Source organism: Pseudopipra pipra, chromosome 2 (assembly GCF_036250125.1).
Source record: "Pseudopipra pipra isolate bDixPip1 chromosome 2, bDixPip1.hap1, whole genome shotgun sequence".
Taxonomy (NCBI): domain Eukaryota; kingdom Metazoa; phylum Chordata; class Aves; order Passeriformes; family Pipridae; genus Pseudopipra; species Pseudopipra pipra.
Window position 1 is genome coordinate 7746424 of NC_087550.1, and position 24540 is coordinate 7770963.

At 44.7% G+C, this 24540-nt stretch overlaps 1 protein-coding gene across 3 annotated transcripts in view; it reads right to left on the bottom strand.

Moving 5' to 3' along the window:
- The window catches only part of GRIK1 (glutamate ionotropic receptor kainate type subunit 1), a 120806-nt gene that overhangs the window by 6177 nt on the left and 90089 nt on the right, over window positions 1-24540 (bottom strand). The window contains exons 9-16 of one of the 3 annotated variants that reach the window (XM_064643895.1): window positions 22506-22619; window positions 21178-21381; window positions 20296-20519; window positions 14873-14991; window positions 10230-10447; window positions 7285-7510; window positions 2856-3106; window positions 124-292 (exon numbers count right to left, since the gene is read on the bottom strand). In XM_064643895.1, coding sequence (XP_064499965.1) covers window positions 143-292; window positions 2856-3106; window positions 7285-7510; window positions 10230-10447; window positions 14873-14991; window positions 20296-20519; window positions 21178-21381; window positions 22506-22619 — 1506 coding nt within the window. In that variant the 3' untranslated portion in view covers window positions 124-142. The remainder of the gene's footprint in view (window positions 1-123; window positions 293-2855; window positions 3107-7284; window positions 7511-10229; window positions 10448-14872; window positions 14992-20295; window positions 20520-21177; window positions 21382-22505; window positions 22620-24540) is intronic. The other 2 variants (XM_064643894.1, XR_010427968.1) reach the window with 2 other exon arrangements.

Genomic DNA, 24540 nt, shown 5'->3' on the forward strand with positions numbered 1-24540 from the left:
CAATTTACGTCACCCACGCTGCTCTCCTGCTGAAGCAGGAGGCGCTTTGGAGCTGTGCTTGTGGGTACAACCTTGGCCATTCTGTGCCAACTGTTTGGGTTTCATGTTTTCCGTGGGACACACCTTTTTTTTCCTCTCCTGACTACACAGTGTGAATTGAGGGCTGTGTCCGAATCCCTCGCTCGTCTCGGATTAACTTGCCACAGTCTAAGTCCGTAGATAAGGTGGTGCCAGAGGTGGAGTTGGACGGGTGGGTTTGCTTACACTGCAGTCCGTAAAAGAAACAAAAGGCCTTGCATGCAAGAAAAGAAAAATGGAGAAAATAAATAAACCAAAGAGGCAAAATCGAAAGCAAACATGAGAATGAGATTCCAAAGCTGTTTAAACCAAAAGAGGCTCTAGTTATGGAAACAGAAAAGTCACAGGTTGTATTCAATGCTTTGGATTAGCTCAGGGTGAACAGTACTAAGCTTCTTATTTCACCAGGTGAAAAGGAAAACTATCTGACAGAAACCAGAAAGTGACACTGAAATAATTGGTTTTCAACTCTCTGTAAAATTGCTTCTGCAAAAGAAACCACATTAGCACATCTAAAGATTTTAATTATTAAGAAACACCTTACAGTGCAGTGCCAGAAATGTGTATGTACACACATGAACCCTGAATACTGTGATGTTCACCCAACATATTGCTCAGTAAAGGAACACTCCCTGCTGGTTTAAAGCTGTAGGTCTGCTTTAGTCATGACTTTGGGAACCCACTGCCTTTCACAGACTCCTGAAAAGTTTCCAGGATATTCTGCACCATATTAGCATTTATACCAAACATCTTAATTAGCTGCAATTGTTCTTTAAAATGTATTTGAATAGAAGATCTCCTGAGACATGAATGAAACAAAGATATAAATATATTCTTTATGCATTTTGTGCTGAAACAGGTTAAAGTATTACTCAGAAAGCTGCAATATGTGCAAATACATTAGTCCTTTATCTCTGACTTGTTCCAAAACAGGGACACTTTTATTTATATGTCCTGAGAGAGCTCCACGTGAGCTGTGTCTGTTCCTGGACGTTGTTTTCAGTGAGGGCTTGCTCAGGCAGATGTGGGGATGCTCCTGCATGGCCAGGAACTGCCCTCTCCTGCAAGATACTGAGAGGACCAAGCCCACTGACAGGACATTGGGTGTCAGGGACCCAAAACAGCACCACTGGGGAAATGAAGATGCCTGGTAGGAACCAGCTCCCTTCCCTTCAGCAGGTGTGAGCCTTGGTTTGCCCATTCTCTTCCTGGCAGCAAGGACCTGCAGTTGATGTATCCTATCCAAAATCGGGTGTTGTTCTCTCCAGGCCCTCAGCCCTAGCTGCTGGGTCACTCAGGTGTCAATCCCTCCCATGTATCACCCTGACTGCTGTACATGGTTCAAACTGCACCTCCCAGAGCGAGTTCAGAACGTTCTCCTTCTCCTCCCACCCACCCCTGCTGCCTTTGTTAAGGGCATTTGTCTCAACAGTCATTTCTAGCACTTATCAGCCTTGCAGGATCACACCTTGGACTAGGACGATGAATCGCCCATGGAAAAGCTCCTTTGGCATCTCAAAGTGTAAAATGAGCTTAAAAAACTCCATTGGAAGGAGAGGCCTCCTGTCTTAGAAGTCTAAGTGAGGAGATATGAACCTCTTGGTGATTCAGGGGCCACCCTGGTCATCAGGGGCACCCACCAACCCTTCGGTGTGACATGAGCCTTGTCCCTGTGGCAAATCCTGCTGAAGGGAAGAGGATCGGGGCATCTACAGGAGAGCCACCTCAGGGTCTAGGACATGGCCAGGACAAACAGCCCCAGGGCAGGCAGCCAGAGGAAGAGGGTTGGCAGCTTCAGGAACAGACTCCAAGTCCCTGCTCGTGCCTTGCTTTGTTTGCAGTGTTTGTGGGTCAGTAAATGGGTGTTTACACTCAATTTTAATGATTGATTCTTTCTCACAAACTGCTGGAATGCTCAAGGATTGATTTATACACAGCATTTCCTTTGTTTTCCCTCTGCCCTTTCAAATTGCTCATTACACTTCAGTGGAGCTATAACCAGAATTTCTTTGGCTCCATAATCTTCTTTTACAGTGGCATTCATCACCTTTCAGGAGTTCTCCTGAATCCTTTGAAGTGCATCCTTCAGCACAGAGTGTAAACCCCTGACTCTGAAAAAAATTGCTCTGTAGAGCAAGAGGAAAATCACACTTGGGGATTTGGACATTCATTCCGGTGTTACTCAAAGGGATGACGTTAATGCCACATTAAAATAAAAAAACCACACAAACCCAAAACAAAAAACCAAACAACTAAACCCCCCATACAAACAAACAAAAAACAAAACCCAAACCAACCAAACAAACCCCCCAAAACAAACAAAACAAAAAAAACAAAGCAAACAAAAAAAAACAAACACAAAAACCAAATAACCACAAACCCAAACTCAAATAAACAAACCAAACCAAAACAAAAACCCCAAACACAAAACAAACAACAAAACAAAAACACAAACAAAAAACCACACCAAAACCCAAAATCCCAGGTGTGTTTTCTTCCATTCCAACCTTAAAGTCTTAAAGATCAAGCAGAAACTCTTTGAGAAATTATTTGCCCTTGTTGTGCACTGCCCTACTAAGCAGCACTAATTGGACTGTGGGTGAAGCACTTCCCTGTTCCTATTAATAAATTATTTGTTATTAGAGCCAGAAACGCCTGCTGGGAATTCAGCAACACACAGCCTACACTCCAGTAAAGAGAACTCCAGGACAGTTACCCCCCCATTCCCAACCCTCATCCTGCCAGGAGCACAGGAATGCTGGAATGGGCTGACTCACCTGCTCAATGTCGCTGTTTTTCCTGGATTTGTATATAAACTCCCCAATGGCTACAAACACTGACAGAACCAGCCCTGCAGCCAGCACAATGAAGATGCCCCCAATATTCTCCACCCCGAGGGCACTGGCTTCTTTGCTGTCCTCCTCGGGGCACCCATTGCCTCTCCACCACTTCTCCTTCATCATGTGCAGCTTTCCCTCCTCCTGGAGCTGCAGGATGGCAATGGTGATCTTGTCTCTGTAAGGAGATCCTGCAAGGGGAGAGCAAGGCCTGTCAGTGCCACCATCTGCAGCCAAAGTGCTGCCTCATCACAAGGTTGATTATTGCTTGTTTTCTCTATGGCACAGGTGGGAAGTTGGTGTCCGCCCTGGGGACTTAAAACCAGAAGGCTCCACTGGTGCAGTTATTTGAGAATTCATTATCATTTCTAAGGTCTCCTCCTGTGGTTTATTTAAGCCTTGGCAGTGGGTTTTCTTGCTCAGTAATTCCTCCATATCATATTTGAATATTGCTTTGGGCATCCCTGGAGAATTTCCGCTTTGCATCTCCTCTCTTGACTTCAACATCTGTTTATTTTTCCTACTGCATGTAAATGAGTGGCTGCTGAGAAAAGTCCACAGTCACACAGAGACTTTCTCCTCTCGTTTATACCTGGATCAACCCACAACTCCACTTCAGCTACTTATAAGAACATGGGGTTGCCCAGTCCTTTTTTACTGTGACTTGCAACAATAGTGGCACTGCAAGCTCAAAATAGCAACTATTTCATGCTTTGCAGGCCAACAACAGCTTGGGAAATGATGTGTGTGCAGGTCCTGCAGCACTAATGGGCCTGTACAGTAACTGGGGGGGTCACACTGGGTGGTTCAGTCTGTTTAGATTTGCCTCTCACACACTCTGCTCTGGCTCTCTCCATCCTCCCAAATCTCTGCAGTCTGTGCTTGGGAGAGAGACTTTTCTTTATGGGACCAGAGTTTTATGACAGTAAGCAGGACAGGGTTACAAGAATGGTTCTATGAGTCTATGAAAGGCTCTTTGGCTCCAAGGGCCCCCAAATCCTGCTGTGTTGGACTTCCTACAACTAGAAGCATTTAGTGTCTGGGCTGAAATACAGTGGTGAAAGCCCTTTGTCCACGTAGCTGACTCCTGTCCATCCTTTCCTCTCCTTTAGCACATCAATGAGACCATGCAGGACAAGGGGGAATGGCTTCAAACTGACTGGTTGGTTTAGGTTGGATATTAGGAAAAAATCCCCCCCTCGGAGGGTGGGGAGGCCCTGGCCCAGGTTGCCCAGAGAAGCTGTGGCTGCCCCATCCCTGGAAGTGTCCAAGGCCAGCTTGGAGCAACATGGGATTGTAGAAGGTATCCCTGCCCATGGCAGGGAATGGAACTGAGTGACCTGTAAGGTTCCTTCCAGCCCAGCCCATTCTCTGATTCTGTGATTCCAAGCTTTTCTTAAGCTGCCATTTCACCAGAAAAGTCACATTTTGCTGCAAATTAAAGCTGTTGCAACTCTCAACATGATCAAGGTAAACAAACTTTTAAGGCAGATCATGTGCCAGAATTCCAGAGAACTTGTGGTCCACATAGACACAGACTTCTTAAAAAAATCTCACTAAGGCACCACTGTTGTGTCTTTTTACAGCAAAACAGCCTTGGAAATTCGGCCTCACAGCTTCAGGTTTCTTCCTTATATTGCTGTGCAGGACATTATTAAAAATAATTGTACCATGAACCCAAGTGCCCCTCCCTGCTTTCCATTTCCTTTAGCCCCCAGCCCTGTCTGAGAAGAATCAGCAGGACAAACATTGCAGTTCTTCATTTGTTGTGCCAACACTCAGCTGTTTTTCAGTGCATCCTACTGCCAGCACCAGGCCATGCTGTGACCACAGATGCCAAGAGACGCCTGTCAGACTATCCAAAATCCATCTGGGAAGCCAGCACTCAGCAGCCACTGCTTGAGGTAGCCAGCTTTGAAAGGAAAATATGCCTGCTGTAAGAAGAGATGATTTGTATGCTCATTATTAAAGACCCCAAAATAACACAGCAGAAAACAAACCAGAAACATCTTCACAACTGGCTTTACACAGAGAAGTGAATTATTGCCAGTGAAAACAGAAGAGAGAGAAGAATTGTTTCTACCTTAGGAGGTATTTGTGGCCCTGATAGACTGTGAGACTCATATATTTTCCCCTGTCTGAAGGGACAGAGCTGTTGGGTAAAGTGGAGCAGGCAGAGTCACAACACAGGATTTGTGGGGATGTTCATCCTTTCTCTGATGTTTGTGTTGCCATCACCATTGTCACAATTTACCCTGAGGGTAACAGGTACATCCATATTTCTTTGTGCTTTTAAAGTTTGTCAGGTGTGCCTGGAGTGCTGGGTTGGTGATGTTTTATTGGTGAGGTAAAAAAAAAAAACACAAATCCATCTCAACACCTCTTTGAATATTCAGCACATCATTTCTGGCCCCTGAGCTATTAACAAACTACCTCTTAAGCCAAGAACTGCATTTATCTCCTTTCTTAACACTCTCCCAAGTAACTGGTAATAGCTTTAGTGTTGGAATTACCTGCATCAGCACTCTCAGTGATACTGGATTTGGAGAACCTTCAAAAATTATCCTTTCCTGTGTCTTTGGGAGCCATTTAGTGTTATTCAGCTCATTCACTGGAAATTTTAGAGTGCAAGTCATATTTTGCTGCGGGAAACCCTGGTCCTGAGGTTGTATATTCTCCTGAAGGAACAACTTCAGTAGACCAGTTAAGACTTGCTGAAACTTTGAGGCCAAGGGTCACAGACAAGCCTTTTTTGTCTCTTTTATTTTCCATACAGCCTCTACAATCAATACTCTGGAATGCTATGAGAAAAATAACAGAGCCTTTGGGGTCCACCTGCATAGTGGAAGGTTTATCTTGTTCATGAAATCAATCCTTTATAAGATGCTGGATGGTACTGAATTATTTCACAGGGCTTGGGGGTATTTATTCCCCTGAATTTTGCTAGGCTTCCTTAAGAAAAAATAAAGGTGCATTAATCATACAAGAAACATCTTATAAATATATTTCACAGCTGTTATTTCCAATGGATGCACTCTCTCTGAGGATTACCATCTGTTCCAATTATTCCTTCATTGTTCTTGCTTTAAAGCGTGGCAGCTTTATAACTGCAGTGAAACTCTTGCCATGCATTTGTCTTTCTTCAGGATTTTAGCTTTTGTATCATTTTCCTCGGGGTGTGAAGGCTGTTCTCACAAAGCCAGTGGAAAAAATACACTTTAAATGTTGTCTGTGTGACTATCTGTCTGAGCTATTCAGCAGCAGAAAGAATGACAGTTCAAAGTGCAGGGGTGTTTCTCCCTTATTTATATCAGCTCTACCAAGCAGTGGATGAAACAGGTCCACCACCCGGTCTAGTGGAAGGTGTCCCTGCCCATGGCAGGGGGTGGAATGAGAAGATCTTTACGGTCCCTTCCAACCCAAGCCATTCCATAATTCTACCTGCACCCCAAAGAGAGATGCATGAAAGGAGATGGATTTCTGATTCATTTTATGACCCCAAAGCAACACATAACAGTGAGAATCAGCTGCAAAGTTCTGCATCAATCTCTCTGAAGTCTTTCCAGTAGACCTTTTCTAGCATATCCTTTTTGAGATATGCTAGCAGAGCCCTTTTTGAGACCTGATTTTAGAGAATTAAAATTTGTGTCAGTTTTTTGTGCTGTGGGTTTGGGAATAATCATAGAATCACAGAATCAGTTGGGTTGGAAAGGACCTCCACGATCAAGTCCAACCCTTGATCCACTACCACTGTGGTTCCCAGACCATGGGATTGATGCCACATCCAGTCTCATCTTAAAAAACTCCAGGGACAGAGAATCCACTACTTCCCTGGGCAGCCCATTCCAATGGCTGATTACCCTCTCTGTAAAGAATTTCTTCCTAATATCCAACATAAACCTCCCCTGGCAGAGCTTAAGACCTTGCCCTCTTGTCTTATTGATAGTTGCCTGGGAGAAGAGACCAACCCCCACCTGGCTACACCCTCCTGTCAGCACTGGGGAGCCAGAATTTTTACTGTTCCATAGAATCATAGAATCACAGGATGGTTTGCGTTGGAAGGGACCTTAAAGCTCATCCAATTCCACTGTCCTGCCACAGGCAGGGACACCTTCCACTAGCTCAGGTTGCTCCAACCTGGCCTTGGACACTCCCAGGGATGGGGCAGCCACAGCTTCTCTGGGCAACCTGTGCCAGGGCCTCTCCACCCTCCCAGGGAAGGATTTCCTCCCAGTATCCCATCTCACCCTGGCTTTGCCAGTGTGAAGCCATTCCCCCTTGTCCTGTTTCTAGGAGCCCAGGACTGATTCAGATGGCCACCTCAGCTTCTGGGTGAGCTCCACTACAGCTGGGCCCCAAAGCACCTTACCAATGGGGGTTCCCACGCCGTAGCCTTTGGAGTCGATGAGCCCCCCGATCTGGGTGAGGTTGCAGTTCCTCTGGGTCACATACTCGATGCTGGTGGACTCCATGAGCAGGGCATAGTCTGTGGTGAGCACCCTCTGGATCCCCTCATCGTTGTTCTTCACCAGGGCCGTCTGCTGCCGGCTGCTCATGAATGCCCACATCTTCTCGTACGTGGAGATTTTGGATTTCTGAGCGGGGAAAGGAGGGCAGAGAGTCACACCAGCACCCAAATTGCACTTCTCAAATACTCCTCGACCTGGATCACAGGAAAGGTCCTGTATCATAGATAGGTCCTTTCACTCCAGCTCAGTTTCTCCAGCCCTCGAGTCGCAGCTTCATGGTTTTTGGGTAGCCCTGGGCGTGGGGGTGTCCCCAGGGCAGGTGTCTTGCCAGGCCAGGTCAGGGCTTCAGAGCTCCCAAAAAAAGGGGCAGAGTTACCTCTAGAATGTTATGGCAAAGGTGCTTTTTCCTTAAATGTACTGTAACACAGGTGGAGTGCAGGGATGGAGTAACTTTGCCCAGAAATCCCTGCTCCTGCCTTCCCCTAATTCCCAGGTCTCTCCCTGTGTCTCCCTGTGTGTGTGCTTAGCTCAGGAGGTATATGCAGTATTTTACAGCCCGAGGGAGGCAACGTTGTACCCTCGCACAGCACAGAGTCTTCCTTTGGCATAAAGAAGTACCTGTCACATTTATTGTACAGAGACCCACTCCAGGATTTTTTATTTTAAATTTTGTACAGCACAAAGAGCTCCTAATCTTGTGAGGATCTGGAGGGGCTTCTGCAAAACAAATAAAAGCACCTTTTATTTGTTTGTTTGTACTGTGTGTGTTTACAAGTGTGAGATATTGTATTTTTCATGCATCTTTCACTGTGTTACCTTCACTCTGCCAGGGACTCCATCCCCAATTTCTGTACAAAATTAGTGTACTTTCCCTTGTGTTTGTATACACTTGTATTTCAGGCACAAGTAAGCCCAGCATGTGCAGTGTATAAATATTTAATCACCTCATCTGAAATGTTTCTTTTAAAGGCCTATACATTCTTTTAAGCCTACACATATTTCAGCCTGAGGGATTAATGGTGCAAAAAGAAAATCAGTGTAAAGCTGAAAACAGCTCTAGGAATTTGCTTGAACTTCTCATATTGAACTTCAGAAGTTATTTCCTCTAAAACCACATGGAAGCAACAGGTTTTGAGGTTTTATCTCTGATGCTGGGTTTGACTTCAGAATATCAATGGCAGTGACTGTCTCTGGGCATGGAAGAGTCAAGGGATTTTCCCAGAGTCTTTCAGAAGATGGCACAGCTGGTTCCTGCTGCCTTATACTCCTGAGGAGAGTCTGGTACTCGCCTTATAAAGCTCCCAGGAATATCTCCATGTGGGTTTCCATCTTAATGGAGATGTCAGCTCATCCTTTCAAGAACTGTCTATAATGGAAACCACTGGAGTTTGTGCCTTTCTTTGAGCACAGGAACGTTTCTATTCAGCCACACGAGAGCCATTACAAGGGCAGATCACCCTGGGCAGCTCCAGCAGGGACAGACTACACAAAATCCCAGAATTCCAGAATAGCTGGGGTTGGAAGGGACCTCTGGAGATCACCCAGTCCAACCCCCCTGCCAAGGTAGGGTCACCTGGAGCAGGTGACACAGGAACTCATCCAGGTGGGTTTGGAATGTCTCCAGACAGGGAGACTCCACACCCTCCCCTGGCAGCTGTTCCTGTGCTCTGCCACCCTCCATGGAAAGAAGTTCTTCCTCATGGTGAGGTGGAACTTGTTGTGTTTCAGTTTATGGCCATTGCTCCTTGTCCTGTCACTGGCACCACTGAAGAGCCTGGCACCATCCTCTGACAGCCCCTGGAGATATTTGTGTGGGCTGATGAGATCCCCTCTCAGCCTTCTCTTCTCCAGACTAACCACAGTCTCACACAGTCTCTCCTCATCAGAGAGATGCTCCAGACCCCTCATCATCTTTGTGGCCTCTGCTGGACCCTCACATCTATCACAGGATTGACACATTCTGGATGAGAGTTATACCTTTCTGTCTCATCAGGGCTGGGGCAGGGCTGGTTAAAGCAGGGCAGGGGCTCAGGCTGGAGCAGCTCATGTTATTTTGCCCCAGATGCTGCTTCCCCACAGTGTCTCATCCCCTTCAAAGGCACTGCATGTTTGACTGTCTACAAACACCATCCTTAGATGCTCCAGGGAGAAGCCTGACACCAGTTCATCCCGTGCTTAACTTCCCTGCTGAGACTGCTGATGGAGCTGCTAATTAATTCTGACTGTCACAGGATTTTTAGGCATGTATTCTATATTTATAGCTTGCTGGCTTTTACATTGACATTTTATGAGATTATCCATTTTGCAGGTAATTAATACTAATAATTTAAAAAAAAGAACACAGTTATCTACAAAGCAATTAGCCACAGAAAACTGTCTTTTACTTACTGATGAGTTCATGTGTTTATGCGGCCCTTGTATTAAGAGTCTGTGTAATACTGACCATGGAGCACTTAAAAAAGGGACAAATAAAGTTGCATTTGGATTGCTGGCAGTATTATCAGTGTGCAAATGTGACTTTCAGAAGGTGAAGCAGAATTTTCCAGCCAAGTGGCTGGAAGAAAATGAGATCCCACCCTGAAGCAACCTGGAGGAGAATATCCCCAGGCTCCCTTCAGATCCCCCCATCACAGGCAGGTGGGTTTGGCCCTCACAGCAGTACAGCTGTGACTGTTTTTCCATGTGCCTTGGGGGAAAAACCTCCCAGCTTTCGTACTGCTGGATTTGGGTAAATGATGTATTTACCTACTCTGCTAATCCTGCCAAATGCTGTGATTCCTCCTCACTGTTTATCCTGGAGCGCCGGGTGTCTCTGACCGGCCAGACCTCGCTGGTGCCATCTTACCTTGAAGAAGGTCATTGTGGATCCATCTCTAACAGCCCCATACTCTATCTTGGTTTGCTTTGCCAAATCATCTGCTGAATCGATGGGGGATTCCATCCTCTCCACGGTCAGAAAGGCAGCCAGGTTGGCAGTATAGGATGAGATTATGATTAAGGTGAAAAACCACCATATTCCTCCAACTATTCTGGTAGAAAGAGCTTTGGGCATCAGCTCTGATCCTGTTACGATACCACCAAAACAAGCATATTAAAATGATGCTGAGAGATGCCCTTCCTGAGATGCCACAGACGGTTTTTAGGCACAGAATGCTTTTATGAGCTGTAGGATGATAAAATGATTTAAACAATAATCTCACAGATGCACAGCTAACATTTATAATGGGAACACACTGTGAAGGGGATGTATGCCATGATACATGACAAATGGAATTATCCTTGGGTCTAAGCCCCTTTACATCCCTGAGCTAACCATCATTGTAATATTAACCTCTTCTGCCCCCAGCAGGCTATCCTGGTATTTTTGGTTGTTTCCTGAATCCTTTTTTGCCTGTACACTGTAATCAATTTTTAAACCAGGGATCTTAACAGAATCTTACACGCTGCCTGACAGAAATATCTTACAGGAGAAACCTGCCCTGTGCATCCTATTGACGTATCTGAGCAGAGACAGGGAGATCAATGCAGTCCCAGTGAACTCATCAGCTGTGTGAACCTCAGCTCCAGCCCCAGAAAACCTCTTTTTATAAATGCGAGCTTCACATTTGAAAGTTCAGGGGGTGAATGGACACATCCTTTGGATCTACAGGGCAACGTTTTGGATGGTGTCTTTAACACTTATTGTTGCCGAAAAGGGTTTAGCAGATCTGCCTGCAGGTCACACCTTATGTTTTGCTTCTGTTCAGATGTTAAATCCTCAAGCAGTGTCTCCAATTCTCCAAGTTTTCGAAGTAAAAAGCTGCCTTGGCTCTGAAGTGCATTGTTTAAACTGTCATTGCCATAAAACCCCACAGAGCAGCACGTGTGCACCAAAATGGTTTCTAAACAGCTCAGATCTCCTGTATTTAAGGCACACAAGTATTTCTAAGCATTCTGATACAAATTTTGTGCTCTTTTTTTTAGGTGCATCCCCACTGAACTCCCCTCATTATATGGGTTACCAAAATCTGGTTCAGCAAAGCTCCTAGGCAGCCACCTGAGTACTTTTGACTTCAAAGTTAAGCCTTTGCATAATTATTTTCCTGATGAAGAATGGACTTAAGAAAACACTTAAGTGCCTGTGAAGGGAGATCTCAGCACAGTAAAGCTTTTGATGTGATAAACATATTTTTATTCCTGGGAAAACCTGTTGATATATTATCTCTCCCCAGCTATTTCACGAGTTCTGCAAGAAATTTCAACATGTTGCAGAGAATATTTTTAGTCTTTGCAAAAACTTCGAAAGTGACTTTTGGGGCAGAGACTGAAAAGGTAAAAGCTTCCCAAACAACTAGCAAACACATCTAACTTAGCTTTGTAAACACATAGACAGGTCCTTAAAGTCAAAGCCAAGCATAGCCCAAGGGGTGACAGAACTGTCAAACTGTGAGAGCAGTCTAAAAGCAAAAACTCTCACTTTAAATTTTCGAGGCCAAATGTACTTGTTTCCAGAGCTGTAGTTCTGTCTGGGTTTATATTTGTGGTCTGCCGTACTTTCTAGCTTTTCAGAATCGATTTTTTTTAAAATACAATGAAATATTTTCTCTCACTTTTTCTTTTGGTGTTATTGCTTTTAAGCTTAGACAGCGACACAAATAGAATTTCTGCTCTTGGACCCTGATGCAATACCTGACTCTGACATCCCAGGAATGCACAACAGCAGGTACCTTGCAGACCCCTGAACCAGCAGCCCTGAAATCTGTCAGTGCTGCACAAGAGGAGGTGAAGAAGCCCTGAGTGCTGCCCTTGTGGGGTGAGACACCAAACCTCCTGTGGTCTCCTACAGCAAAATATGGTTTGTGGAAAGCAGCAGAGTACATTCAGGTCATTTAAGCTTTGAACCCACAGCCTGCTAATTATGCAGTGAGTGACTGTTTGGGGAGGAGCAGAGCCCACCGTGGGCAGGGACACCTCCCACTAGCTCAGCTTGCTCCAAGACCCGTCCAACCCGGCCTTGGACCCTCCCAGGGATGGGGCAGCCACAGTTTTTCTGATGTGTGGCCTCACCACCCTCACAGCCAGGAATTCCTTCCCAATATCCCATCTAACCCTGCCCTCTAGCAGTGGGAAGCCACTCCCTCTTGTCTTGTCACTGCCGGCTCTTTTAAAAAGTCCCTCTCCGTCTTTCCCAGTGTCCCTTCAGGTCCTGGAAGGCCACAATTATGTCACCCTGGAGCCTTCTCTTCTCCAGGGGAACCCCCCCAGCTCTCCCAGCCTGGCTCCAGAGCAGAGGGGCTCCAGCCCTGGCAGCATCTCCGGGGCCTCCTCTGGACTCTCTCCAGCAGCTCCAGGTCCTTGTGTTGTTGTTCCCAGGGTTGGAGGCAGCTCTGCAGGGGGGTCTCACCTGAGGAGGCAGAGGGGCTGATTCCCACCCTCTCCTGCTTCCGACAATGTGGGATCAGCCCAGGATGCGATCTATGCTCACCCCCTTCACCCTACACACTCTCCTGAACCAGATGCTCCTGGTCTGACCCGCTCTCTGGCTGAACTGGGGCTCTGAGGGAAAGCTTTCCTTTCTGAAAGTGGTAATTTCTCTGAATGAATTGGATGAAATGTGCCCTGTTTGGATGCTTTCAGAATATGAATAACACATCCAAGATTTCCAGGGGAAAACAGGGGAAGCAGCATCTAAATAAAAACGTTGCCAGCAAGACTCGGGGGCAGAGACAATACTTGCTGAAGTCTCTCTAGTGCCTTTTTATGGCAGACATGACAGCCAATCCTGATCCAGACTTTGCTCACGCTCTGTAGAAAAGAGAAAGTCTGATCATCACATTTTAAAATTTAAAAAAACCAAGTGGCTTCCAATCAAGCACAACAAGCAGCTACTGCCAACAGGAAAGAGCCCAACGCTGGACGCAGAGTTTCCCAACCATTCCCATCATGTCCAAACTCTTCACATTGACAATGATGCACAGACAGTCACACGCACCACAAGTTTGTACATGGAAACATTTGTGTTGCCTTACAAATGTTTGGGTTTTTTCTTTTTCTTTCTTTCCTTTTCTTTCTTTCTTTGTTTTGTTTTGGTTTTAATCTCCTTAAAAGACAAGCAGAGTCTGGTTGGGGCTGACTGTCATGTACCCAAGGTAGTGGTAACGAGCAGACACTGCATCCCACAGTTTGCTGTGGATGATGGTAAACTCCAAAAAAGGCAGTACATGGAAACACAAAATCCTGGGGCACTTTCACACACAGGGCAACCACAGTTAGATACACACACCTGCCTGATACTGTAAAACCTCAGCCTGTGTTTTACTGATAAATTGGAAGGAAAACAAACGGGAAAAGCGATGCAGAAATGCTCTTCTTTCATCCAACCTCCTTCAAAGTAATTTCTGTGGGGAAGCTCTGTGTCCTCTAAATATATTAGTGCACCACTAAAAGCAGGTGCATCCTAGGTTCAATACCAACTTTATTCTCTACCATAGCTAGGAAAAAAATCCTCCTCATGTTTTTCGTGGGTTTTTTTTTTCACTGCTACTCATGTCTGTTAAAGAGGAAAGAATAAACTGTACCTGTATGAATGCAGAGATGGTTTTATATTCCTTACTTTAATGCTTAGGAATTAAATACCAAGGTACTGCTGGGCTTTTCTCTGGATTCCTTTTTGGTTGTTGTTGTGAGGTGGTTGGGGTTCTTTTGGGTTTTTTTGTTCAGCTTTGACTCAACTTGAAATGTTTGTCAGAAAATATTTTCATTCTTTTCAGTGGAGCCCAGTTTTGGTGAATAGTGACTTAATTGGAAACCTTAGAACATAAACAAGTGTGTTTAGTACATATATCTGACTTCCCACATGGAGTAAACTTCACTGCCCTTCCTTGTCAACTGAGTAAAATGTCAGCTCTTTCCAAAATCATCAGCAACAGAGACTTGTGACTGGGGTAAGGCTCCTAGAGTTGGATGCCTTTACAGAAGGATGGGGCTCATACCTGCAGAAAAGCCATAAAAAAAGGGGTTGGGTTTGGTTTTGAACAATGAGTTTGACAAGTGTCAGCAAACTTAACGCTTCTGAAGAAAGAGCATCTTTCCTTGTTGGGCAGATAGAACAGTTTTTTTAGGGTGGCTAAGGCTGGTTACTGTTGGGATGGAGCCCAACATTCTCCTATTGCCAAACCTCTTATACCAATAAACTCAAACATGAAGCACTTCATAGCCCTCTTGCAAATATTTTCCATTTCAGCTCCAGAAACTCCCGTGTGGCCCTGTCTGCTTCCCTTTCTCTCAGATGCTTCCCCTCCTTCCTCCTGCTCTGGGTTCCACGGCTTCCTCTCCTCTGCCTGCTCCCAGTTGCAGTGGCACATCCTTTTCTTCCCTTCTTCTGTCCTTAGTCTCACTGAGATCAGGTTTTACAGTATAAGTTGCATTTACAGAGGGTGGAGTTTACCAGCACAGAAGCCCTTGAGCAGACTGTGGGACGTGTGCGATAACGAAGTGTAACCGGTGTACCTTGCTGCATGAGAGCTCCAACTCCAAACCAGAAACTATTTAGTAAAGTAAAATTGTTTTCCACCACATCTGAGTCTGGGTTGCACGGGTGGGGGTTATACCACTCGTATGGTGTAAACCTGTGGCAGTCAACAGAAACAGTCTGTAAACAGCGAGTACACACAGCGAGCCTGCTGAACACCGCGCGGGGAGGGCAGGGGAGGGGGGAGAGGGCACAAGGAGGAGGAAACCTCAGCCGAAAGGGTGTCCTCAGGACATCTCGCAGCTGCCTCATGCCTGGATCTAGGACAGGGCTACTCCTGGATCTAGGACAGGGCTATTCCCGTGTAGAGCCCTCAAGGGAGAGGCTGCAGCCCTGCTTGCTCCGCTGACAGGCATCTGCAGGGCCCGGGGGACAACTGGAAGCCACGTAGCTGCTCCTTGGGAGAGCATGTAGGGGTTGGGAAGGAGTAGCAGCCCTCTAAAGGCAGCCAGAGTGAGCTGTCTGTGGTTGAGATGCATCCAGCAGACATCCTCTCCCTGAACAAAAAGCTGCCCACAACTGGAAGGCATTCGGGGCAACTGCAGGGCCCGAAAGCCACAGGGACACGTGTCTGTCCCTGCTGAGAGAGAATTCTGCCTTTAGTGGGAGAACTTGTGGTCTAACTACACACTGTGCCCCTCCTGCTCTGCACAGCACCTGGCAGGACCATGTGAAGGGCCACTTCTCCCCAAGGCACCTTTGCCTGCTGTTGTTTCCCACTGCTGCGTGGCTTCCTGCATACTCCTCATAAAGTTTAGGAATATTCTTTGACAATGTCATGCCAATGCATTCTAATTACTGCTCCAACAATATAAATAAGCACTGAGTTTGCTCAGCTGAAGTGATGAATTCTGGTAAAAACAAACCCACTAACTGGAGCAGAGTGTGGGGTGCCATCAGCTGCACAATATCACTGCCACCACAATGAGAGTCTCAAAAATCATGACAAAATATGCAGTTTTCAGGTTCAAGACACAACAGCTCTGCACACACCCCTTAAAAGAAAAGCAGTTACCAAGTTATGTGTTTCAGATTTATGCCAGAACAATGGAAGCAGGTGTTGTGTAGTAACCAAATTGTTCCCAGCTCTGTTCATGCACACCTAGGGAAACACATCCTTAGCAAGAGCCCCACAATTAGGATCAGTAGGTTGCTGACAGCCATAGGAGTGAAGAGGTCCCCTCCACAGCATCCCAGAGTGCTCACAGAGACTTCTTACTGTAAGAACAGTAAGAAGTTCTCTGCCTGACCTGCCCAGGAATCCCAAGACTGGGATCTTGCAGAGTTTCAGACAACCACCACATTCAGTAGGTTGGATACAAACATCTCCATCGTGGAAAGAGTAAAACAGCCATTGCTGGGAAGTGGCAATAAAATTCTGGCAGCAAAACTCTTTCTGCCAGACTTGAAAGATTTTTACAGCTCTGGGTATATATTTTAATGTGTCAGTAGGGTATAAATCTCCTTTCCACCTCTAAACAAAAGCTGATTTTCTGCTCGTGTTCCTATTGCTGTGCTGAGCTATAAGAAGAGGCTGGTTCACAGTTCGGCTCTATTTCACTGCTCAGATCTTCTCTTTTCCTGGCCTTTTTCACATGGTTTTCTCCCTCTTCAGCAATAGCTGTGCCGAGGTTTCTGATAAAGATGAGATGCTCAAGGTCACCTAAGCACCTTTTTAGCACAAGCTCTGTGTGACATTATTCACCTCAGCTACTTGGCTCTCCCTTCATTGACGTAGCAGCACAGCTACTGGCATTAGCAGGAAATTTTGGCAGAAAACACCTGGTTCATTCAGTGTACTTGGAACAGAGCTTTGTCAGTCTGCAACCCTTCACAGTGATAAAAACTTCAGTGTTTGAGTTTAAAAATTAATGTTACTATTACAGGGCTACCCAAGGCTCAAAGACAAATGAGAAATTATTCAGCTGCTGAGAAGTCAAAAGAAATAACAGGAAGATTATCCCAGTCTATGGAAATTATTCCCTGGTATTTGTCTTCCATGAACTAATGTAAAAATACAGTTAACTGTTTAATTTACTGTGGCAGTGCTAAAAAGCGGATGGTTCCTGAGGTTCTTAAAACCCATCTAACCAATATTTGCTGAAAGACTTTGCAAATCTTACAGAAATCTTGATGCATTTGGAGATATGAGCAGGTCTAGATGCGGGCAGCAAGAAGGGCTTAGCTTAAAATTTGTAAATCTAAATTAACATGACACGTGAACACAATTTTTTGTACTTCTTCAACCCACGCAATTGCATTTTAACAGAGCACTGCTTTTAGGTATCAGCTCAGTGAGAGCACTTGTGACAGAAAAAAACTAAGCATTCAGAAAATTATATTTTTTGCTGAACTGGGGCATTCTTTTTCTCTTTTCCTAAAAGAGGTGGGTTATAAAAATGAAATCTATTGATCTGATCCCGTTGGTTCCACTTGATCTGTTTCTGTTGTTGCAAGTCTGAGTTTGTGCTGTGTGTTGTGAACATGTGTGTGGTGCCTGTACCTCTAGTGACATATGAGCCTTTTAGCTAATTTTAGCCATTAACTGGCCATTAATTGTAGCCATTAATTGGCCATTAATTTTAGCCATTTAATTTAGCCATGTTTGATGAATAGGCAGAGGCCTTAGAGGTTCTTGTGTTGTGAAACACTGCAGCAGGAGCTCCACCAGGAGAGGAGCTGCAGGATGAGCTCACCAATCCTTAGTTATCTGTTAATCAGATCCCCTATAAATCCTCCAGCTGCAGGAAAAGCAAATAAACACACAGACTGACTTCAATCGGTGATCACAACCCACCAGGAGACACAGGTCTGTAGGGAAATCGGGCTTCACTGGTTATGCTGCTCCTGGAATTACTGTTTTTTAACAGAACACAGCTGGAAAAGGGCAAACCTATGGATTTACCAAAAGGCTGTATTTTGGGGCAATGTTTAACAGCCAAGAAACAAAAGCAAAAAGGCAATGATTTTTTTACCATGGTTCATTTCCTTTCACATGTCTGTGAGCAGACCAAGCACCCTGATACCTATTTAGTCTTCCAAAGTTGATGCCCTTTTTTAAAAAAATAGAAGCACTGAGGGTAACTTGGGTTTTGTTTTCCCTTCCACTGTGCTGAGCAATTGTGGGATATTTCCAGTCTTGGCACACAACTGCAGAAAAGTCAATCTGTCAGAGTTGAGCAGATTTAATATTAGTCATGAATGAGATCATGATTTGAGTACAGTAGGAGTTATTATTTATGGCACAGTGAGCAACTAAGAGCTTGTGGGAAGTCATAATGAATTGTACACAGCCCCACAGCTGCAAGGGATGGATCAACTCCTCTTTTACCTGGGGCCAACACTGATAACTTAACTCATGGCCCCTCCTCCTTTAATTCACAGAATCATTTAGGTTGGAAAAGACCTCTAAGATAATCAAGTCCAACCTTAGACTGATCACCACCAGGTCAACTGGATTGTAATTCCCTTCTCCTTCTTCACACTCTCAGTGATTTAAAGGAAAAAAAGCAAATCCCACAAATGTCTCTGCTTTGGTATCAGTTTAAAAACATGGAAATGAGCAAAGCATTCTCACAGGTTTGGCCCCCTGGGACCAGGGTTGTTCAGTGGGCCATGGGGAAATGTGTATTTGAGGCCAGTCTCCCCCAGCAGAACTGCTTGTGTGAGCTAAGGCTTTGCAGGGCTCTGTCTCTTGATTAAAAGAAAGCACTGAATTGGAGGATGAGCAGAAAGAGCTTAATTTGACCTGGTTCACACAGAAGTGAAAGTCAGACCCAATGTGCTGAATTATTAGAATTAATGGTTCAGATGACAGCTGGTTAATGACCTTTGAATCTGGGATATGTACGTGTACATTGGAATATATACATTGTTGTTGACTTCTTAAAGTTGAGCGCCGTCATCTGCAATAAAAACTGCAGCGTTTCTGTTACTTTCATAGAATCACAGAATGATTTGGGTTGGAAGGAGCCTTAAAGCTCACCCAGTTCAACCCCCTGCCATGGGCAGGGACACCTTCCACTAGCCCAGGTTGCTCCAAGCCCTGTCCAACCTGGCCTTGGACACTTCCAGGGATGGGGCAGCCACAGCTTCTCTGGGCAACCTGTGCCAGGGCCTCCTCACCCTCACAGCCAAGAATTCCTTCCTAATATTCCATCTACCCCTGCCCTCTGGCAGTTTGAAGCCATTCCCCTTTGTCCTGTCACTCCAGGCCTTTGTGAATAATCTCTCTCCATCATTTTTGCAGGCTCCCTTCAGGTCCTGGAAGGCCACAATTAGGTCACCCTGGAGCCTTCTCTTCTCCAGACTGAACATTCCCAGTTGTCTCAGCCTTTCTCCACAGGAAAAGTGCTCCATCCCTATTTTGCTGTGCCATGAATGTGTAATGGGCTTCCAATAATACATTACTTTTCTTCTTATACTTCATGTGAAAAATTGAAGGATAGGATGAGGTAAAAAAAAACAGCTGGGAATGAAATTCCAAGGCCGCTATCTGAATAACTATGCCAGTTCAGAGTTTGGGTTTTTTCAGGAGTACAAAAAATAGTGTTCCTGAAATAGCAAAACCTCTGACAAGTTTCTAAGTTCATTTTCTTTCATGCTTGATTCGCTCCTGTTCAAAGCCCTCAAGCAACTACCTTTCCAGAATGTGGTCCATGGTCTCTGAGGCCAAGGGAAGTGTCTTGTACCCACTTTGTGAAACCACATCAGCTGTCTGGAGTTTCTAAGAGAAAGTTCAGTGACAAAGAGTTCTCTGTTGGCCCACTGGACATGTGACTGTGTCCACTAGTCCAGAAACTTTGTGAAGAGCCTTGGAGAGAGATACAAGCTTTGGGTTTATTTGGAAAAGTGTATGTGCTTATTTCCTGCTGGTTTTGAACAGGGACGTCACCAGGACCCTGCCAGTGGCAGGAATAGTGAACCCCAGGCAGAGCCTTGGGAGTGTTTCACCTTGAGATTGTCCCCTCAGGCTCCCAACCACTTTATCTTGCATTTCCAAGGGGGGAGGATTAGCTGAACTAATTAAAATCCTTCAGCATAAATATGTTCACATTCTCTTTTTTCCCCTTTTCACTGTGTGCACTGTGAGTGGAAGGGAGAAGTGCCTACATGCAAGTCATATAAAATGCTTTTCCACATAGAGGTGGGGTGTGCAACAAAAATCCCATATTTCTCTTCCTTCAGCCCTTAAGGAAAGCAAAATCTCATCACATTGCAATGCATAAAAGTGATAGCAGTGTTGATGTGAAAATACCAAGGGACATTGCAGAACATTATGTTTTAGGACTGGATAAAACACTTCGGATAGTTTTATACCCTCTGGACTCCACAGAGCCCAACACCTACAGGAGGAGAGCTGGTTGATGTGAATGCATCCAAAACTATGTCTTGGACTTACCTTGCAATGACAAAGAGGACACAGCTGACCCCGAGGCAGGCTAGGAGGACATACATCCAAATATCAGGAGAAAGAGGGTTTAAAAAGGAGAAAACACCAGGGTTTGTGCCGTTGGGCTTCCGGTACAAGATGCTGATTCCCAGCGTCATGAAGGGCTTGGAAAAATCAATTACTTTCTCTCTTACATAGGTAATGGTGAGAGGAGCAACAGCCAGATCAGCTTTCTGAAAACACAGATGGGAAAACACTCATTCTCTTTCATGTTCAGCAATGAAACAATTCCCTCCATTTCTTCCCGAGTATTAAAAACTAAGCCAAATTTGATTAAAAATCCGAAGCACGCAAGAAAATTTAACATTTCTGGGGTATTCTGGGAGCATGATAACTCTGTTTCCTCTTTCTGCAAGGCAGAAGGACATTTGTGACTTCCATGTGTGCAGACCAGAGGCTGCACAGGGCATGGGTAAGGTGGAATTCCAGCCTCCACCGGTGGATTTTGCAGCCAAGGGATGGGTAGGATGTGCCAGCTCAGCACCTGCTGCTGCTGGACGTTCCCCCCACACCTGCAAACTGCTGGTTCAGATGTTCCTTCTCTGAAAAGTGGCCATAAAGACTATAATATAGTATAATATAATATAATATAATTAATATAATATAATAATATAATATAATATAATATAATATAATATAATATAATATAATATAATATAATATAATATAATATAATATAATATAATATAATATAATATAATATAATAATAAAATTAGTGGCAATAAAGTGGCTCTAAAAAATGAAAACTAAAGCAAAGACCTCAATTGGGCTGGCTATATATAAAATACCACAGGTGAAAGCAGAATAAAGAGAGAAGGGTTCAGTCTTACATGATCTATGAGCTCTTTGACCATCCCATTCCACTCTCCTTTGTCATTCTGGGCTCCATATTTGCCATCAGAAACTAGTTTGACCTCATAGATGAAGCCTAAAATATTTGAGAGCTCCTTGAGTAAGTCCAGGCAATAACCCTCAAATCTGTCATTTCCATACAAGGGCTTGTCCGACTTCTTGTACATAACATAGGGATCTTCCTATAGAAAAAGACAGCAGACATGTAGGAGGAGAAATGAGGTTTGTTTTAGATTATATCAGTTTCTCTACATCATATCAATATTTTCTAAATGGATTGCAAGCAGATGGAAACCAGTAATTTACTTCATCCATTAAAAACTGTTTTAGGTATGTTAACAAATTCACTGAATGAATTAGTGATAGTCACAAGGGCCCTAATTTTCAGTGGAACTGACCATTCATAGCTCCCAGAAGCTTTAATTACAGCTTAGCAGCTCCAAAATCACACCCAAGATCTGGACCCTACATTGTCACACTCCAAGGGACAGGAAGGGATACAGGAGGAGAGGGAAGCCTAAATAACAGAAAAAGAACCAGAAGGGGAACATAACATTTCACATTCTGTGAGAAATAAATCTTTATTGATAAAAAACTTCCAATGTAGCAAATATCTGTGAGTGGAAAAGGTATTCACACAAGGGAATGGAGAACAGCATAGGTAGGGTGCAAAGTACCTTGTTGCTTTCCCCTTTAAAGGATTTTGGATAGAAGAAGATCTGGGCAAGCAGGTTTCTGCAGTTTAATGTGGCAAAAGGCCTCTGGCAATAGAAAAGTAGTGTAGAAGGGAGCCTTTGAGCTCTTTCCCTCCTCCTGAGGAATTAGGCAGAGTAATTGAAAGCAGTGGCATTGCTGGGCAGGCAGAAAGCTCAGGGCAGAAAGACCCAGCTGCATATTTTCCATTCATCACAGTAAGGGCATAACTCAATCTGTCTGCCCAATGTTTGCTGCTCTCTTTCAGTCCTATTTGTCTCATTTTCAGTAAAAAGAGAAGGATGTATAAGAACTGACTACAAAGCTGAGTATTTGTGTGCGTCAACTCTTCTGGGAAGAAAAGTACACAGGGTTTGTCTGTGAAATATTGAAGCAATTTTGGAGGCAGAGGTTCCTGAGAGTCTTTCATTGGCAGTGGGGTATTTTTGAATCAATCTTGCAGACAGATTTTATGTCGATTCTGAGTCTAAATCAAAACATTTGCCTGAAAACAGACTGGTTTTACACAACAGTGTTTAGTGTGGAGGAGAACAAGGCTGGTGTGCAGGGTGGAGGTGGTGAAGGGGCTGATGGAGAGCCCTGCCAGCCTTACCAAAATCGTGGTGACGATGAGGGTCCGGTTTGCCAAGGAATCCGTGATGTTGGTGGATCTGTCCTTGTTGCTATCAGTCATGTTAAGGCCACTGTATGAGTTCCAAACCCCAATCTGCACAGAGAGAAGTGGGTGAGAGGCCCCAGAGCGTCCCCAAACACTCCCCTCAGTGGCTCTGGGCACCACAGAGAGAGATAAAATGCTGGAGAAGGGGGACAGGTCTGAGTGAGGCAGCAACACCAAATTCAGAAAACACAGGGAATGGACTGCAAAATGCCACTGCATAAGCCCCTAGAGTATAGGGCCCATCAACACAGTGCTGTGTCACCACTTTGCTGCAAAAGTGGGACATGTAGACTTGGTTTCCTGATAAAAAAAATGTCAAATGTCTATTTTTATGTTGTGGAGTTTTTTGTTGGTTTTTTTTTTTTTTTTTTAGATTTTGTAAATGATAGCGTTGAGACATATGGCAAGACCTCTCTCTTCTGATACAACAGACTAAAAGCTTGAGTAAATACTTTGAAGCAGATTGATGGATGTACTTGGTCTTTTGCTTCTGCTGTGCCTTCAGCAGGTTTAGCAAAGATTATTCTGTCATTCCTTGACTACTGTATATGACAGAGGCAATACCATTTCACACACTGAGCAGGATTTGTTCAGCAAATAAAAGTGGCCAAAGGCAAATTTCTTTCTAGCCCCAGAGACAGTGAAGAATTCCAGTATTTAATGCCCAATCCAAAGCTTCAAGGGAAATGTCTTTGTGATTTCAGCACATTTGGATCTACATCTTGTGGGGGCAGAAAATAAAACCATGTTGATTTGTTGAGATAAATATTTACTTGTATGGAGTCTGAAAGCATCTGCAGTATTTTTGCCTTTGGATTTACATACACAGCGTGGCTGAGGGCTGATGTGAGAGAACTCCAGGCAAGGAGCTGGCTCAGGCAGTTTGTGCCTGCTGAGTGTGGATTTGGGGTAATAACTCACCATTTCAGACAAACTTTGGGTTTGCGTCCCTGGGTGCCTTTCACAAACCTTTTTTCCCAAATTCTGCTTTGTGAGGACAGCCATGCCACTTAAAAAAAGGTTTATATCAAGCATTTGTCAGTCATTCCCTTTGTTTCCAAAACTAGATCAGGTTGGGAAACTGATCTGGAAAGTACACAGGAAATAAAACGTTGCATATTCTGATGGCCTGTGCCAGGAATACAGTAAATAAGCAGTGTTATCCTTGGATTTGCACCAGGGTGGAGGAGCCATTCTGCCCGTTGTTGCTGACTTGAGAGGCTTTTGTTGGCTGGCAGCAGGGAGGAGGAGAACAACCATGAGGAACACTGAGCAGCACAGTCACAGTGCATCCAAAATACACCAGGAGACCACTCCACATCCGGAGAAAGGAAGGACACCGCAAGTCAGCCTTGGTTAGAGGGATGGGGGAGGTCGGAGGGGCGCTGGAAGAACGAGGTCAAGGTTGTACATCACTGTGGGGAATCCAGGGGATTTATTGCAGTTTAGTGACAAGTTGGAGAGGTGTCATATGCCCTTCTCAGCAAGCCTGTGCTCTGAACCAACTGTAATTTGGTTTAAATCAATTCAGCATAACACAAAGTGCCTACAGTCAGAAGGGAGATTGGTTCTGCATGTCAGGTAGGATGATCTATTCACCAGTAACGAGGGAAAGAGGGGCCTTTGTGCCTTAGCCTGATCCACTGGAGATTGAAACAGGGTTATTAAGGATGTATGTGCTTTATAAGAACACAAAAAGAGCTCTGTAGGATGGTCTCCTCTGGGGTATTAAAATCCCTCACAAAAACAACACAAAACCAAACCCTTTTTTTACCCATGTGTGAGGGAGGGGAGGGGAATAATGAGATCTGTGGGAACTCTGTACAAAATACAATTCTAAGCATTACAAAAGATTCCTGTCCCATGACTGCAGAACACTTTAAACTTGGTGGATGTAGTTTTTATCTTCGCCTTAGAGAACAGCAAGCCCAGGTTGTAACTCCAGCAGGGAGCCATGTGTGGAGCTGGT